At 39.0% G+C, this 19824-nt stretch overlaps 1 protein-coding gene across 1 annotated transcript in view; it reads right to left on the minus strand.

Moving 5' to 3' along the window:
• WWC2 (WW and C2 domain containing 2) overlaps positions 1-16058 on the minus strand; it is a 95572-nt gene extending 79514 nt beyond the window's left edge. Inside the window, exon 1 of the mRNA XM_021545461.3 lies at positions 15730-16058. Coding sequence (XP_021401136.2) covers positions 15730-15860 — 131 coding nt within the window. The 5' untranslated portion in view covers positions 15861-16058. The remainder of the gene's footprint in view (positions 1-15729) is intronic.
• Between the last annotated feature and the right edge of the window lie 3766 nt (positions 16059-19824).

Consider the following 19824-nt stretch of genomic DNA (forward strand, 5'->3'; position numbering starts at 1 on the left):
TTCTGTTTTGCTGTTGCAGTCCAAAAAGCAGACCTAGCAAGAACCAAACAGCACAAACCGTCCTCCTGCCAGTCACTACCAATCTTAGCAGTGTTGTTAAGCTGCCAACAAGCTAAAATGTACTGTGGATTCCAAAGCATTGAAAAATGTTGCATTCTCCAGCTGCCATCACCCTAACCTACCTTTTATTTATTCCATACTATTCACACAGAGTGATATATTCCAACAGGCTAAGACTCACACTTTTCATCACATTCCTATCTGCTGCTTAGTCAGTCCAGCTTTTTCTGAATGTAAAGAGAAAAGACCAAATATTAGGAATAGAGGGGATTCTGGACGTGGCAGCCGAAGCTGGGAACTGCAGCTGATAAAAATCTGAGAGGAATTTATATAGATCACAGACAGTCCTTGATTGGCTAAATGCTTCTAGCGAGAGGCACGCCTCTCATTGCTATCTAAGGGACAATTATTACATTCCACAGGAATTTCAACAGCATTGTTTCTTTTTATTTATTTGTCTGCTTTTCCCCCCTCAAGTTTTTCAAGCTGATCCACTTTCAAAACTGGAAACTGGATTTTCTTGTTGCTTTGGGAGCTCAGGAAACAGAACTGGGATGCTGAGGTACCTCTTCCATCTCATTCATTCAGGGAAGGTGGCTTTTCAATAGTACCAAGCCATTCAGAGTCAAGAAAGGGATTGGAATCTGACATTTTCACAGTCCTGACCACTACACTGGCTAACAAGCAATAAAATATTCCCAGTTTTTACACTCCCAAAAGAGCCTCTGACACAAATTTTTCATCAAAACTGGAGAATGGAACATTTTATACAGACTTATCAACACTGTAACTTCTGAAAAAAAAAAAAAAAGGTTTATTTAAATATTTTAACCAACTTCAACTGTCAGTTTGTCTTCAGACATTAATTTTTTTCTTTTTTCTCCTGCCTGGTTTATTAGCGACAGTTCAATGAAATATCCATATAGCATGCTACTGCCTTATTGATACTCTCAATAAACTAATAAAGCAGTTTTGCTTTTGTATGCCACTGTTCTGAACATCACTTGGAGCTATCCCTATAACAAATGTATCTCCTATAAATTAAACAGTTTCCAGTCCACCAGCAGCTATTAGTGTAATAATTATTCATTACATAATTTATGACTTCCATTGAAAGAATGATGCAAAATAAGCAGCAACTATCGTTTCCTAAAGATTTTCTGTACATCTTATCTTGAAATTACCTTTTTATAAACAAAAATAAATTAAAGATATAATTACTATTCTTCCTAAAATTGCAAGAATTTAAGAAACAATGTAGTACAAAACAGACCACGTAGTACAAAAAAGATTAGAAAATGCTAGGATCATCAAGAACCCCATGTAATTTAAAGGCAACTTCAAGATAGCCCTCAATCAAACCAAGTATGTAGCCAGCAGACCAATTCTTTCAAGTATTCATCCACAGGTAGTAATTTAAAAAACAATCACAGTGGTGAATAAAAGCTGTTATGATCTATGAAGTACAGCAAGGTGCCATTCAGGAGAGTTGTTTTCAATCATCCATCTTTCAAAGTGCCTTCTGGAACAAACTTTAAAAGGCTGTCTCTTCCAAAGTCACATTTGAAGGAATAAGATGTTTCTAGTACATTTAGTAGTAACTTTAACATTATGCTGCAAATGATGTAGCCCACACAGTGATATCTTTAATAAGCCAATCATTACATGTAATCCATCTTTTCCTCACCAAATTTCAAATTATTACAAGAACACAGTAACTCCAGGGTGTTAGAGTTCTACATTGATATCAAACAGAGCAGAGTTGTTTTTTAAAGTGACAAAGAAATTTAATTTCTATATTTTTGCTTGTAGAATTGATAGCTACAGCAAATTGAGGATTTAAATCTTTTTAGACACTACTGAAGTGGTTGAGTTACTTCTATTACACTGCTAAACAGCACTTAAAACCTCCAACCACCTTCCTAATTCCCATTCCAATACAGCACATTTTAGTCTCCTTGTTCCACAGCTACTTGATCATGTAATTTGTCCTTTAAAGGCACAGGTGTTTGGGATTAAGGACTTCATATTGGGTAGGGTAAGAAGTACTTTGCTTGCATTTACATAGATTACATCAACACTTCACCTTGCTAAAACTAGTCTCCTTTTCAAAATTATGATAACTAGTTAATTAGATGATCTAACACTAATAAAGCTGCATTTACCCACATATGCCTTGTAAAAAATGAAGGGAAGGCACATCTGAAGGTTGTCTGGCCCAACTTACTGTCCAATGCAGGACAATTCTGAAACCAGACAGGGTGCTCTGAGTCATGCCCAAAAGCATTCAAGGGAACCTACTCTAGTGTTTGCCCACAAATCCCAGGCTACACTGACAATTTTTTTTTTTCTGATGCAGTAAATAATTGCAATTCCATTTGCCATTTATAAAGCTCTTCTGGGATGCAGATTAGATTATATATTGGCCCATCAGTTTCAATACAATGAATAGTATTAATTCTATTTTCACATTAAGACTGTGGTGTCTATTGAAAAAAATTCAATCAGTTGCTTGCTGTTACTTTAACATTTGTATGGACGACCAAGGTCAGTATTCATGTGGTACACATTCTATACCTAATTTATCCTTTGTCTCCACAATGTGCAGGGATTGTGTTCAGGTGATCAAACTTCTCAAAATAGGAATAACTTTTATTTAAAAAGTTAAGTTAAATTGACTTTTCACTGATGCAGAAGTCCTAAAAACTTTTGTTACGATCTTTAATGGCATTTTTTTCATCTTTGTTCTTGCTGCTTTTAAACCCTTCTACTCTGATGCACAACAAATTTCCACAAACAGATCTGTAGTGGTGACTGAAGACTGGCATCAAAAAGAAGCAAACCATAGAAAGGGAAACCCCTTCAGCCGCCACGAGCACAAAATTTTATTCACAAACTCAAAACTTCAGAGTCTACTAGCCTCAGTTCTCTCTCATTAATTCATCAGACCACCAAAACTGAGCAGTGTCAGTTAAATACTGCCCCATGAACCATTTTATTATCTGAAAGAAATGTATGTTTTCACATGAAAATCAAATATATTTCAAGAAAATGGGTAGAACTCAAATACAGTAATGAACTACTGTGTTTCTCTGAAATAAAACAGTAAACATGGATTTTGTAAAATTTTGTCCTTGCTTCTTTTTATTTAAAAAAAAATATTAAAAATAAAGACTTATTCATCATATAGACTGTCTGCCCACTCTTCTGCTTTCCAACTTAATATCTGATTTCTATTCTATTACCAGGTATATTCTTAGGATAGTTTTACAGCTAATCCATTTGTCCCTAAATTGCCTCATTTGGACCTTGACGAGTTTGTACGCTGCAGCAGGAATCTTATTTATGCTCCTTGATTAGACTTCTGTGATCAGAATTCTATGACTTCAGTGTAAACATTCTTGAAAAGACAAAATATCACACAGTATAGGAATGGACACTTTGAAAGATTTTACCATCTCGATATTCCTTTTTCCCTTCACCATCAAGTGATGTCAGGCTGATTCACAGCCAAAGGAGATACTCCAAGGACAAATACAGAGGTAATGTTCTTTGGGTACATCTCAACAGGGAAAAGTGTGGTTTCAGAGTGCTTCCAACCTCCTGGGCCACTGGACACTATAATGAAGTGAAACGTGCTGAAGTACTGCTCCCAGCTCTCAAAGCTGACTTCCAGCTGGTCCAAAAGAGACCTATGACCTGTTCTGGTCAGAACTACAGTTCAGGTGACCACGGGACTAGACTTCCAGGGTATGTGCTCATACTTCTGTTTAGATGCAACCATTCTTAAATTGAGACTCTTTAAGCTTCTTGCACATCAAAAATTTTACAAGTATCCAATGATCTCATGTGTAAAGTTAAGCACTAAGTTATTATGTAAACAAAATCTTCATCAGGACATCACCACCATCAAGGCCATATGAAATCTTTCATGGTATCTGAATTTTACTGTGTTCATCATCAGTACAACATCAGCTTTAAACATTTCTGCAAGTCTTAAACAGATGGGTACTTACCACACCTAAATAAAAAGAGGGCATTTGGACAAAGTTCTAATACTGGCCATTTTTAAAAATTCAAATAAAAAGTAGCTATTTTATACAAAATAGGTATTTAAACTTGAGTTTATTCTCAACAGATCTGTTAGAAACCTATTACCTTAATAAGCAGTGACCTACTACCTCAGTAAGTTCTGCCACGAGAAGGGTTCTTTAAATACTGTCATCCCTTAACATCAGACACCTGCAGTGAAAATGTTTCAAGAATTTCAGGCAGCTGGATGAAGCTGCTTAACTAACTAGGACACCAGCCAAATTCAGAATAAAATAAAAATTAATTAAATTGATTAAATGATTAATCATAAGTGTTGATTATGGGAACATTACTTCAGGGCATTTTATGAGTTTGTTTTGTTGCTGTTTCTTTTTTAAAATACTATTCATACATTTTTTAAAATACTAGGCACCAGAACTTTGGCCAGCAAAAAGATACATTACAATTTTTCACCAAAACCTGGCTGGATAAAACAAACAAACAAACAACAAAAAACCCAATAAAACAAAACAAACAAACAAACCCAACCAAAAAAAAAACAAAAACAAAAAAACAGACATGAAATATCAAATCTAGGAGGTTCTAAAGGCTTTGCATTAAAAATCCCTAACTGTTCTACATTCGTCCTCATTTTCTTGCCAAATCTTGCCTGGAAAAATAAAGTTTTGATGTCTTTCATGTATGAGCCAACAGGCCAGCCAGGTCCTGAATGCAAATCAGCAACCTGCTACAGCACAAAGGCTGTGGGCTCATTTTACATCATTCTAAGTCATGCTAGCAAGCGAGCCAGAATATCAACCACATAAACAAACAAGGACAAAAGCAAGAACAAAAACCCAAAATTCAAACCACCATAATAATTTCTTTTACTATCAGCAATTTACTCATCTTCTAGACCATAGCATCATTAATTTAGCTAACAGCTGCTTAACCAACTTCAAACTTCAGTTCACTAACTTTCTCTCCAAGAGTAGATACAATATCTAGGCATTATCAATAACAGACACAAAAAAAAAAAAACCAACCAAAAAACCAGAAAAGAATATGCAGAGATCAGAAACTTGAACAGAACATCTGTTTGCTGCGTGCTAAATCATCCTGCATAGTCAGCCTTACTTGCTGCAGTAGTAAACCACTGACCAGGCTAGCCTGACTAAAAGGCTTATGGTATTTGTATACTTTCCTGCATCCCATAATATCTCTAGACAGTTAAACACTATTTCAGGAATGTCCTGTAGAGGCTTCATATGATTATTCACATCCACAGCATTCTACTACTCATTAGAATGACTGTAAATGTGTTAGCAGTTCATTTCAAACATTGCAATGTGACAGAAAGAGGTCATGTCAACTCCCCGTCAGATTGCTGCCTTGAATTGCATTTTCTTATGTATACCCATTTACTCCTCAGTGCTTAAGCCAAATATATTTTAAATATTTTACACTTCCATTCCAAATGATCCTTCCTCACACTGGAGCCCATTAAAGCACCACCTCAGCCAGGCACTTCTGCATAAAACATAGCTGCAAACCACAAAAGAATGTGGGAAATACGAAAAACTTTGACAAAACTCCTACTGGACAGAATCACTAAGACACAAAAATAAAGAAAAGAAGTCACTGATTTCTGGGGTTTCTCCATATGTCTACTTTTCAAACCAATTAATGAATTACTCAATCCATAAATTAAAGGGAACACTATAACTTCAGAAGGGTGAAATTCAAGTCAGACCCTCAGAGATCACGTCACCTGAGGACTATTCCATTTTCTTAATCTTACTTCAATCCTATGGACATTCCAATGCCAGTTTTGTCAGTTTGTCACTGTTCATTCTTGAATGTAGTTTTGTGCCTTAAACTCATACCATAACTTATTTTGTAAATCTTTCTGAGAGAAGCCCATAGCACTCCAAACTAGAACTCATTTCCACTGTACAATCCCATCCAAACTAAAAAGAGGGATTAAGTGCAAGTCTTTGCACTTCACACTAGAAGTCTCGAGCAACAAAAGACCCAAAATACCATTTGAATTAGATCCTGCACACAATAAAATTTTCCATTACTGGGAATGTAAGTAAAATAAACCTCAGAAAAAATACAGTCACAAATAACATCTTCAAGGTCATAATTTAGAATTTATTACAAATTACTGTACAAGATGAGGATATGTTAAGACAGCACTAACAGAATGAACTGAAAAAGACTTGATTTTTCTTTTCTGCAATATGTGACTACACTGAACATACACTGGGTCTTGGGGATAGGGGGATCAGATTTGGATGGACAGAGGGCTTAGATACACATGGAAATACATTCCCAAGAGTACACAAAACCATTATCAAGTCTCCTAGAGCCCTTAGGCAGATCGTGACTTCTGTCAGTTTTGACAATAAATTAAGAACACAAGTAATGTGTTAATACATTTCTACTGAGAAAATGCTTCCTATATGAAATTTGAGCTCCTAAACTTCTGAAGTCTCCTGAGTTTCTCAAGAAAGACTTTTTTTTCTGTCTCTCTTAAAAAAAATTAAAAAAAATAAAAGTAGATTATTTCATGCTCTACCTATGCAGGGATGCCTCAAACTAGGTATTTATAATGCAAACCAGGACAGACAAAATGTCTTAAAATTTAAATCACATCCCAAGAAACAACACACATATGACAACAGAAGTACACTTGAGTGGTGGATAATCTATGAAAAATATCACTTATCTCACAAGCAAACTTGGTATCACTAGCATCTCTTATGAACCCACCAAAGACTAAATCTAAGTCAAAGAAGCTTCATAAGCAGTAGTGACCACAGTCTATTTCATAGAAGCAAAGTCTATTAGATATCACTGGATGTCCCTACTTTTCCCATTGCCTTCCCAAAACTAAGAATAACATCCAAATATTCCCTGTGTAGTTCATCTCCCAGCTGTTTCAGCCTTCCTGCACTATAAATCTTTCTCCACTGACGACTGGTCTCTGCAGCATACTTTGTGGAACAGAAGCCAAAAGCAGCAACCCCTTGGTCAGGCTCTGCTCAGGCTACAGTCAAAATGGCTCAGGAACATGAATCAAACCACAGGATGACACTGTAATCACTTGCTAAATAACAGCATTTTAAAAATACAGTTATTTGGCTAATAACAGCATTTCAAAAATCTACCACATAAATCTGAATCACATCTCTGATGCAAACTGGTTTTTAACTGCTTTTCTAAGAGGAATTAAGACTTTTCACAGAGACATTTTGTTAACATTGGTGGAGAGGCAAAAAGTTTAACTCTACATAGACATTTTTTGCATAATCAGAAAATGTGCATTAAGAATGAAGGGACTGGGCTTTGAATAAGAGTACTCATTGTAGATCAGATCATCATGGCCTCTGACGAGACAGACTTTTCTGGGCTACACTGCAGTTTAACCATTGACGGTACTAGACAAAGGGAAAAATTCCACTGTTTCTCTATCAAGAATAAATGTCTTTCCCCGACAATTTTCTGCAGTACATCACAGACAGTGAGCAAAGTTAAAATGCCCACATTTTTAGCCAAAGTGGGTCATATCTCCTCTTTTGGAAGGAGAAAGGGAACGACACAGGAAATACCTGGCCCAGAAGTGTCCTAGTGAGTGACAGGCAGAAGAGGCCAGAATTGCTCCTCCACAGTGTGATCCCAATAAAACCACTGCCATGCAGCTACACAACAGGGGACACCTGTGCTTTGGTCAAACCCATCAAGACAAGATGATACTAAGACATACGCCTGCCATTTAGCTAAAAGGCAGGCGACATTCATCATGCATTGGGCATATTTTCTGCCATATGGCATGATGTGCTTGTACATAATTTGCAGACTATCAAAAGTTCATCTGCCATATGATTAAACCTAGCCCAATTCCCAGGCAGACATTCCTATCTCTATGAGGGAGGTAATCTCTTATGATCAAAGGGCCAGGCATTGAATCAGCGCAATTCTTCTTCACTGGTCAGATCTATAAGCCTTAAAATAAGGCTTATCTGGACAAGATTGCAGTTTAGCACTTAAAAGTACTTTAAAAAGAAACAACAGGTGTCCAAAGTACTATTCCTTCGTTAACAAGGAGAAAGTTGCTAATATAAAAAGTGTGTCCTCACAGAGTTTAGTCAAAATACAGATTCTCCTAGATCTTTTCCCCTGCACTAAAAGTCAAAAAATACTGATATTTCTAGATACTGAAAGCATGTTTACCAAATCAATCAGCATGTTATAGGAGGCACTCCAGTAGGTTGTTCTTTTTTGCTTTTCAAATAAAGATTGAAGTTTTATTTCATGAATTGAGAAAAACAGCACAGACATCAAAGCAGGTCCAACTTGAAATATTGTATTGCGCACAGCAAGAGTATACAGAAGTTCAAGTTTGCTGTCCCAAGATAATGTGTCTTTACATACGCACACAATTACTTTGAATACAATATGTATTCAGAGCTGATGAGATAAAGTTGCCTTTCTTCAAGTACAAACAGTATCCAAGTTCAAAGGACAGCATCTGATCTTGTTCTATAAGATGCAAATGATTGTTTCAGTTCACAGAATAAACTGACAGACTGCCTCTAGCCCACAAGTCCTAACCAACAAAAAAAAAATCCAAAAGCAAATTAGCTTTTAAAAAGTATGCTTAAACAAAGGGTGGAAGGAATCTCTCCCCCAGGAAGCTCTTTTAAAAACAAGAGTCAGAGATTGACTTCATCAGGTAGGAACTTCACCATTACTAACATTTTTGCACAGAAAAAGTCACTGGGAAGATCAAGAGTCTTCATCAATACTCAATATGTGCCATTTAAAAGACCCAAAACCTACATCCACAATGCAAGTCCCTTCAAATTACTGAAGAAACACAAAAGGAAAACTATAACACATAACTCCTCTTTTCAGCCACTAGCTGCTTCTTCCAAATGAAGGACAAGTCAAGCTGTCCATACAGATGATGACCTCAAAGGCATGAAGATAAATGGCTCCCCTTTGCTTCACACAATAAGACATTAAAAATCTTGAATTATACCATCATTCTGGTGAGACACTTTGCACCAGAGCATAAAACACATTTTATTAATAATCAGGAACAAAATGCATCAAAGAATTTTTTATCTCTTTCATAAACAGTAGAAATTAGCTATTCATAAGCATATTGTCAACAGCAGCACATTCCCAAACAACAGCTTCTAATTCTGCAACCACACAATGACAAAATTTCTCTTCAACACAAGCTTCACAGCAACAAAATTTTAAAAGGTCAGTAAAAAATTCTGCAACATCATAAAGGTTTCTTGGTTGCAGAAAACATATTTAGAATCAGGACATCTGTCACAGTTTTCCTGCTGGCTCACCCAGAAAAGATGAACACAAAGACGTGCACAAGAAAACAATGGAGACACCCAACAACAGAAATGGACACCTAAGACAATTGACTTACAACTTAATTTCTACAGGACCATTGCCCCCTTGTGCTCCCAGCTCTGGACTTGCCTTCTGCTCACACTAGCATTAGTACCCAGTCAGCAACAGAACACGCTGATTCTGCTTGAAAACAGCCCTAAAACAATGGGGTTCATTTTAAGCAAATCATCTCCTGGGCTCTGTTTAGGAGGCAGTAGGAGGACATGAAAGCAGAACCATGCCAGCTTGGAGTCAGTAGGCTGCATTATCCTCCTGGAATACTTTTCTACTCTCCTTCCAGGTAGCTTAAATCCATAAGAACTTAAATACCACAGCATAACAGTCGTGGAATCTTAGCATAATTTCTATTCATGCCTTTCTGAAAGTGTATCACCATGGAAATACTACTGTATGTAAATTTTTTTTTATCCATTTTCAATCTTTTCCATTACTTCCAGGAGTACTGACTAGTCCAGTTTTCAGTCATCAGTGTGATGTATAAATTGTTAAATCACATATATCTGTAACACATTTTTAGGCTAAAAAGAAGAAGGTAGCAAAAAACCAAAATAAGACCCTTTTCACAAAATTCAACTCATCTATTGATGTTACAAACATTCATAAGTGGAAGTAGAGAAATCATCTTATCTTATTAGAATAACCTTAGTATCACGTTCAAAGCACAGAATTTTAACCAAACAGTTGAAGACTGGTTATTTAACTGGAAAAAAAAAAATCAAAAACTCCTAATGCAATCTGTACAGATCTCTAAAGTTGTAAATAATTTTTCATATCTGATGTATATATTAACTCTCACTATTTTCCTTCACGTGTACAACTTCTCATTAATCTTATGCTGTGCATGACAACCATTGTAACTCGACTATTTTGTAAGTCGAGATAGGTTTTAATTGAAATAGCTCTAGTAGGCAAGTACTACAGACACAGGTCTGGATAAACCACAGCCTATAGCGCTTGTCCCACTTCACATACCAGGTCACAGTTCTTGGCTGTGACCAGCAGCACATACTTTGCACACATAAGCAAATAGTCCACAACGTTTCCTGACTTGTTAACTTCACATGCCCCGAGATGAAAGACACAGTGCAGCTCTATCACTTCCAGAGGAATAAAGAATAAAAGTGTTATCTTGGAGTTAGTATAGCCATTTTCACTAATGCTAAAATCAACAACACAGCCCCGTGCAAATGACAGACTGGTTAAAAAACTCACATACACAATCACTTTGTATTTTAACACTGTCTGATGCTATCACAGCTATAGTAACCCTGCAATATTAGAATTCTACTTTACACTGGATAAACAAATAAAGATGTCAGAACTCCAGACACAGCTCGTCTCTCATTTCATGTTCAGCACTTGCATCATGGGTTTTATTTTGAATAAATATAGATCAATTAAGTCAAAGTAGTCCTCAACCTGTCACTGAAATCAGAATGAGATACTAGACAGTTTTACAGGGAGCATGCACATTCCTGAGCAGACAAGGAGGTAGGAATAAATTAGGTGGAATTGGGATAAAAACCAGCAAATGATACTACAGAATGAAATAGGGAAGAAAAAGATATTTAGGGGAAAAAAATTGTTGCCCTATCTCACTATAGGATTATTTCAAGCTGTACATCTTGGAGTGCCATAAAAGGATTCTTCTAGTGATTTTTCAAAAGAGTAAGTTGACCATTGCTTATTAAGGCTCATAAAGTATGTTGAAACAATCATTTAGCAGCTCCACACCATCAAAAACACGAAACCCTCATTCCTTCCTCACTTACTAGCAAACAGAAGAAATTATGTGAGAAAGCAGTGATGGTTTGCCATTAAATTAGTTCTTAGCAAGCAGCAGACTAAAGAAAGGCCATTATCAGGTAGTTGCTGCAGTGGTAAATGATCAGTGTTGAGGTCAGCACTTAGAATTAAGATCAACCTCTTTCAAACTGTAATAACTAGCATTTATTATTTTATTCATCTGTCACAGCACAGCTTTCTTACGTGCATGAAAGAATCAATCCAAATGTATTTTTTAATCTCTGATGATGCCTCTCACCATGTTATTTCATTTCTGCTTTCCTCTTATTTGCTACCTTTAACGAGCCCAGTGTCTTCTATGCTGTGAAGACTGAAAGTCTTTTACCATGCACCCCTGAGCTACAGCAATGCCCAGGAAAGAGACAGGATGGAAGTTCCCCTGCTTAAATAACTTCACCTTCAGTATCTTCAGTCCTCACAGTCTCTGCTGCTCACAAGACAAGACAAAGCAAGTTCCAGTGAAAAGGTAAGGAATAAAATGCTCTTCTTTTCTATGGAAAAAGGGCAAATGACATTTAATTGCTGAAACCTAGTAAATTTTCTAATTCAGACAAATCTAGCACACATTACAGAATCCGATGCTAAAATTTGTAGTGTTTTCACCTCCCCAAAAGATGAAAGCAGCAATGCATTCCTTATTCACAAAACAAACTCTTTCACAATTTCTTGACTTGTAAAGTTCTCTGCTTTTCTGCACATCCAATGCTTCTCAAACACTTTCTTAGTTATACACTTAGCAAGTACTCTCAAAACATTTTAGCAGAAGTATACTATAAACTATTTCAAATGTACAAATGGATTTTTAAAATATTTTAGTCCTCAGTGGAAAGCAAAGTAAGAACAGAAAGGATAATTTTGTTTTCATAGCATCTCATCCCTTACCACTGACAGGAGTGGGACAGGAGTGCAGATAAAAATTTAAATGAATATCACTTGAAGCTTCAGAATTTGTGACACAGAACTCATTATAGGCAAGCTATAAAAAAAATATATGTTTTGAGTCAATGGTGATCAACAGTGTGCATTGAACTATTTATTATGTAGAAACCAAGATATCAAAAGCCCTGAATTTATGGTAAGACAACCAAGCATCATCCAATGCTGAAAAATTCAGATTACTGATATTCCCATCTGCCATTTCACTCCTCCTTGATGCTTACTCTATTGGTTCCACTAACGAATATAACAAACATGAGGCCTACTTAAAATGTGTTGAATGACAGGAAAAAAAATATTCTTTTCTAAATTCCTGTCCCACCCCAAGCCCCTATTAATTATCACGAAAAAAAACCCAAAGCAATACTTTACAATTACTCAGTATTCCAAGACTTGAAAGAGTTTCAAGGGAACTTCAGCAAAAATAATGCATTCCTCGAACCCTTTCTCCCCTTTTCATCTGCTTCATCCTCTTCAGTCCATAGTTCTTTTAATATTCTCATCAAGTACTAGAAGAACAAAATTCATATTTTGAGTTATTTGCCTGCTTACAATAAGCCAGTTCCAGAAGAACTGTCATGACCAGCAAGTTCTCAGCTTGCTGTAGCTTGAGGGAGTCATGAACAGAGGAATTAAATCTATATATTTAGTGACTGAAAATGTTGCTACAACTCTCACATTCTAGCCTTTATGTCTCTCAGTCTATCTGAATGATAGATCTTAAACTGTCCTCTTCTTTTGGGCCACTAGCCTCTAAAACAAATTAGCACAGAACAGTAAGTGTTTGGAGAGAAAAATCACTGGTGAACATTGCAAAACATTAAAAACCATTAAGCTTCCACAGTGCTCCCAAAACACAAGCTAAGTCACATTGCTGTTGAAAGTGTGAGATTCTCTAAGATCAGTGGGAATATTCAGATATATAAAGGGGGCAAATCTGAAAACTGAGTCCCAAGCTTGAAGCTGATGTAAGCTTTTTTGCATAGTTGTACACAAAGCTACAATTGTATTAACAGCCCTGTACCATGTAAGCAGTAACAAATGCATGTTCTAGAAAAGAACATGAGAAAAAAATATTAAAAAACATAACAACCACAAGCACAATTTTCCAAGAAGCTTTCAAATATGGCATTTTCAACTGCCTTCTTATTTCTAGATGTGAATATTTTAAACCAGTAACAAAGTTCCTAACTGTGCTCAAATACACCTGGCAGTTTACAAACATATGGCTAACGTCTCACAGCACTAGTCTTCAGTATTTATATCTTCTAAATCAAAGAGGATAAAAATTATTTTAGAACATCAAACATGACTTTTCTATGTTATCATCCAGGGAATGAAGTGCAACATGAGCAGAAGGAATATTGTCAGTAAAAACTTATCTATTTTACACTTGCTTTACCAATGAAACACTTTAGAAGCCTGTGTACTATAATATTCCACAGGTGTATCATGAAAACTTTGTGATCTCTTTGAGAGAAAATAGTTGGGGGAAAAGAAAGTCCTAAAGTATCACCAGACAAGGCAACATGTTTTCAGTCATTCTTTATAATCCATTACTTTCAGTTTGACAATTTATTGTAAGTTTTAGAAACAACATTAATCCAGATTTTATTGTATTGACAAACTTGGAAAATCACTTCTCAACTTTTCTGACAGCAAACCCAAATAATATTCTGTATGGTTTCCAAATGAATATTCTTTAAATACATGGAAGATAAAACTGAATCTAAAGCAAATTCATCACAAGACTTTAACAAATTTCTTATTAGCTTTTCCAAAACAAGTCACCAGTATAAATACAGACTGCGAACAGAGATATTGCAAATACAAATACTGCAAGTTGCACATCAAATGAGCTTGTCAGTCTCTCTTCTGTGCAGGCAATTCAGCTTCACAGCTGAGCCATGTACACTAAAGCATGGATTCTCTTAGATACCTAGGGCAAAATCCCTTTTTGTTTGTTTTGTATGACTGACACAGGTTAACAATTATTTCAAACACTACTCTTCTGAAAAAGGTCTTTATGATCTGTAATGAGAACTAAGGGAGTAAGGTCTCAGGACTTGGTTTCCCTTTCACCTGTAACGTGTTAATGAAACAATATTTATCCTATCCCTACAGGATGGCAAAGACACAAGTGTTATTTCACTGTCTACTCTGTTAATGAGAGTGAAGACTCAAATTTTACCATCAAATATGAATAGTCTTGAACTTTTCAGGACTACAGAATGTATTAGTAGTATACTATAGTACAGAATAAATTAGTCTACTCATTTGAGGCAGTATTAGAACATTCCATATCACATTTTGCTTTATCTCAATCACACCACCTTCTATTCTGCTTTGAAAACACAAATTTAAGGTCTAAAACTGAGCAAAACTTCATATCCACTATTTCTAGAGACAGTAAAGACAAGTTTTATACTGCCTGCATAAAACAAAACCGAACAAAAATGCCAGGTGCAATAAATAACACAGTCTTATCCTCTCACTGGTATTTACAAGGTAATTAACATGTTGTGAAGTACAGAGAAATTTAAGCATGAAGTTTGCCACTGCTGGAATTTGCTGTAATAGCAAGTAAGACTGAGCAGTAGGCCTTGCACAGCACATGATGCTGGTCAAAGCTTCCCTCTGCAACTTGCAGCCAGCAAGCTTCACCACAACCACCTTTTCTAAGTTCACCTGAGAAATAGAAACCAAGGTCTTCATTTATAATTGCTTTTCAGCACCACTTGGGACAGAAGATACGCTTTACACCAGGTATCTTGTGCGCCTGTGATCCAGCTCTTAAAAACAGTCATTGAAGCCGACGCAGAGAGCCAGCATCCGTGCCCAGCCGGCAGAGCTCCCGGGGCACTCCGGGCCGAGCAGCGCTCTCCTCACGGGGCGCTTCCCCCGCGGCAGCACTTCCACAGCAGCTTCACAGAGCTCAGCACGGCCGGGCAGCAAACTGCGGCTGGCGGGGGCCGAGCGGATTCGGGCTCGCTGAGGCCTAGCGAGCACACGAGGCCTCCGGCTGCCCCGGCTCCTTCCCCGGCAGCCCCGCACCGCTCCGGCGGGCCGGGGGAGCGGGCACACGGCAGGGCCCGGCGCCTGGGATGCTCCGCGACCCGCTCCGCGGCGCCCGGGGAAGACGCAGGGTGAGGAGCCAGCGCCTCCAGCCTGGGAGGGACTCGCAAACTTTGGTACCTGTCGGGAGCTCCCCAAATGCCGGCAACCCCCGGCCGCTCCCAGAGAAGCTCCACAGGCTTCTCCTCCCTCCCCGCCCCGACACCAACTCAAGGCACAGGTTCAGAAACACGCCTGTACCCGTGCTGTGGGAAGCACGCACGCTGTGGCCCCCGCCGCCCGTCCCCAGGGACCCTCCGGCGCGGCCCCGCCCGTCCCTGCCGGCTCCGAGCCCACCGCCCGCCCGGGCCCCGCCGCCTCCCTGCCCCGCTCCACCTGTCCCGGGGGTCGATCCAGCTGGTCTGCTTGGTGTTGTGGTCGATGTAGAAGACTTTGCCGTCGTAATCCCTCGCCTCCTCCCAGCCATCGGGTAAGGGAAGCTGCCCATTCCCCGCTTTCCTAGGCATGGTCGGGCGGCGGGGGTAGCTGCTCCATAGGGACAGAAAGAAAGCCGGGAAGCGGGAAAAGCCCCGACCCGGGCCGGGGAAGGGGCCGGGAGCGGGGGCTCGCGGGAGCCCAGGGAAGCCCTGTGCCGGGTCTCAGTCCACCATGCCCGGGCTGCCGCCGCGGCGGCGGGCCAGAGCTGCCGGCGGAGCCCAGCTGCCGTCTGGGCGCGGGGAGCCCGGCTGAGCCCCGGGCGGCCGCGGCAGCCGCTCATTAGCATGAGATTAGCATCCATCTCATCTGCATGCACATTCCTCCCGCCGCATTCCTCAGGGTTAACCCTGGCCGCGCTGCCCGCTGGGCTGGGCCGGGCAGGCCCCGGCCGCGGGACCCGCCTGCTTCCATCGAGCTTTGCCCGGGGGCTCGGCGGCGTGGGGCAGGGGACAGCCCCCGCGGGGGCCGGGCGCTCCGGCCGCGTCCCCGCCGCCCTGCGGGGACAGCAGCGCCCCGGCGGGACGGACACCGCCGCGTCCCGTTCTTTGTCTGCGGACTTGCTGCGGCCCTGCACCGGGTGGCGCAGGACACTTGGTCGTGGGGCACGTCCTGGCCCTCGGAGCGCGGGGAACGCGCCCTGGCAAAAGGCAGCTTTGCCGCTGCCTCCGTGCCCTGAGTCGGGGCGGTGTCCAGTTCCCTCTCCCAGCCGTTCAGGTCTGCCAGCGCCCCTTAACATCCTTGTGAACGCTCTCTAAAGTCCAGTAAGGCTCAAGGGTTCCTAAAGAGGACCTTGTTATTTAAAATACTTGAGTTCAAAATTTAAATACAAATGGGAACCCCTCTTTAACCATGAAAGTACCTAAACTTAGTGTCTTTAGTTTTGTTTTTGTATGTTTGTTGGTTTGGGGTTTTTTAACAGAACCAGTGAAGCATATGTGCATGCCGTGAGTGTCCTGGACTGTTGTGGCCTGAAAAGCAAGCAGCTAAGTCGCATTAAGTATAGACACCAGGTATGAGTTACTGAGTGTTTACCTCTCATTTGCTATAGGAGAACAGTACCCCAGGCTGGTTACCATGGTTCAGCTGATAGAAGGTAACTTAATGAGCTCTATTAATTTGCATGTGTATCTGATTCCCAAGATCTGGCACCAAAAGTAGAGCATCAATGGGGGAATATGACTCTTTAGTTTAGCAGCTAGAACTCCTAGGTAACTCAAGTCCCTGTTTCCTAGAATGGTTTATTTCTTTTCATTTAAAGTTACTGGTTTTAAGTAACAAGATTTTCCTGGGAGAGGAAGTCTCAAACGCAGAGCTGGTTTTGGGGTGGGTTTGTTTGTTTGGTTCATTTTGTTTGGTTGGTTGGGTTTTTTTTGGAGGGATGTGGTTTTTGGGGTTTTTTGTTTGTTTTGTTTTTAATGTCTGTTTATCTTCTCCATTATAGCTTTCTAGTATTCAGCTCTATAAATTATTCTTCTGAGGTAATTTAAACTTATTAAGTACTGGACTTGTTCTGTGCACAAGTTTTTGGATTCCACTTCAGAGGCCACATATCTGACAAGCATTGAAGTAACTAATTTGCAGCTATGTAAGTCCTACTATTGGGTCTGCTCCTAAAAAATGAAAATGTACCAAGATATTATTTTAATTTAGCTAATTGCCAGGTACACATAAGATCTGTATTATTTTAGTCATTCTACATATTTTATTCTGCCATCTTGTCTCCAAATGACCCATATGGCTCCCTTCTCCAGACTTTTTTGAAGATTTTGACATCTCTTGTATTAAGGTAACGTGCAGTGAAACTGTACATTAACTGTACTTCATACATGAAGTAAGGTCCTGGTAGTTAACAGTGGAGAAAAACTGAGCTATGGTAACTTCTGGATATCCATAAGAGTTGAGCTGCTTTGGGAATGCAGCAGGATCATTGCCTATTAAAGAGACAGATGCCTTTTTTCTCAGTGAGAATATTGTTTCAATGAGCTTTTTGGTTTGTAAGGGACAGTTTTCTTGTCCATCAGTAAAAAACCATCCCCACATTAACCAAGCATTTAGTTTTTGTCCTTCTAAACCATCTACTCAATTTTATAATTTGTTTATAGATGTTGACCCATAGTGAGAAATTACATGTGGCAGTTGTGGGACAGGATAAACTGAATTTCCTTTTCCATTTTAAAGTTCAGTTTGCATTATCAATAAGACATTTTATGTAAGTTGATAAAAATCTATAGAGGATATATATACATTTCTTTCTGAAACCAACTGCCAGTTACTTACCTTTGGCATTAACCAGGAGCTTTTATAACAATATAGCCTTTTTCATCTTGAAAAAGCAGGCCTGCTGTACTCCTAGTCCCTAAATAATTCACACAAAAGAAAGAATAAAATTAGAACATCTGTAATGCCAAGACAGAACATCATTTGTGTCAATACTTCCTCTGAAGGTAGCAGCAACAGTAGTCATGGCACCTAAGGGAATACTCAGTTCCTACTCTCTGTCACAACCAAGGCAGGCAGACCCACATCTTTGATTATTGGTAAGATGAGATCCACATGGATGTAGATCTGAGTTATAACCATCCTTACCAATGTAATACTTCTCATAAGAAGACACCCATATTTTTATTATCATAAATAAATGGAAATTGTAGTTCTTAAATTTTGGAAATGACTACACTGAAGTCATTGCATAATTGTCTAATTTTTACATATATGCTTGTGTGTCTATATGCAGAAGTGCTTGCACTGAAGTATAAACTGCTGCATGGTGTTAGGCTCTCCCCTTCCTCCCTCTGTTTTCCATTGTTTGAGTACTTCATTGTGTTTCCATCCATTGTTAGAGTCTACAGTCCAGAATGCCAGTTTAGGACTACTTAGGCATGACAGTGCTTGACATCAGATGGACAAAAAGTAGGTATTATTTGTGTAAACAGACCTTTAATATTGCCAGTGAGAACATATGGCATTTTGAAGGTATTTTTTCAAGTATACCTCCTGCATTCCAACAGATAACCTGCCTAGCATGTTGTGCTGACATTGTCAGCTGACAGCATACCACGGATTGTTTGGCTTAATTACATAAGACAGCATACTTCAGAAGATGTAAGCATGCTTTATTCAAAACACAGAGGGGTTCATATGAAGGAGGTGTCCAAAAGCACAGAACAATTTAGTTATGGCATGATTTAAGTATCTGTCAAAAAGTATGATAAATAACAAGAGGTAATCAATGTGAAAGAGCTAATCATTCCTATCTTGTGCTTTGCATATGCATAAGTGGCCTGAAGACATTCCCATGGTAATTAGTGAGTAGTTAAAGAATTGAGGTAAAGGGAATTAGAATCATAACTGTTTTGTGCTGACTAGAAGAAAAAATGTCTATGTGAAAATTCAGAACACAAGTATGGAAATGGCTGTATCCAAAGGAGATCTTCAAAGGCCTATACCTGTATCCTGTCGCATAACAAGAAACATACCCACTCCAGTCTTTGCTAATGTAGTTAATCTCCTGGTACTCTCTGCTTGCTTTTACATAATAAGGCTGTTCCTGGGACTGACTGTGATCAAATAAACCTGTGTTTGTACCTTGTCCTTCCCTAATAGGGGACTCCCTTAATTTGATCCACTGGAATGTCATCCCTGGTGAAATGTACAGCTGTTACAGCTCTAAATTGTACTATCCACAAATGGCTCTGAAGCAGGAGCTGCAGCAGTTTCCCTGAAAATTTCCATACTTCAGCTTTCACTGCTTGCACACAGATTTTGAGTATAGATGAATTATGAAATATGGCAACAGAATTAATTTCTAGAAGCATCTGATAAAAATATTTGAAAATATATATTGGTTACGTTGGGGTTTGTTTTAACACTTAAACCACTAAATATGTTCAATCAGTCCGACTTCTGTCACATGCAGCTACTGTGGAACTCTAAAAAGTAATCAGCATTTTATATAAATATTTGTTTATTTAGTAACAGTGAATTTTATCTGAC

This window comes from Lonchura striata, chromosome 4 (genome assembly GCF_046129695.1).
Source record: "Lonchura striata isolate bLonStr1 chromosome 4, bLonStr1.mat, whole genome shotgun sequence".
Classification (NCBI taxonomy): domain Eukaryota; kingdom Metazoa; phylum Chordata; class Aves; order Passeriformes; family Estrildidae; genus Lonchura; species Lonchura striata.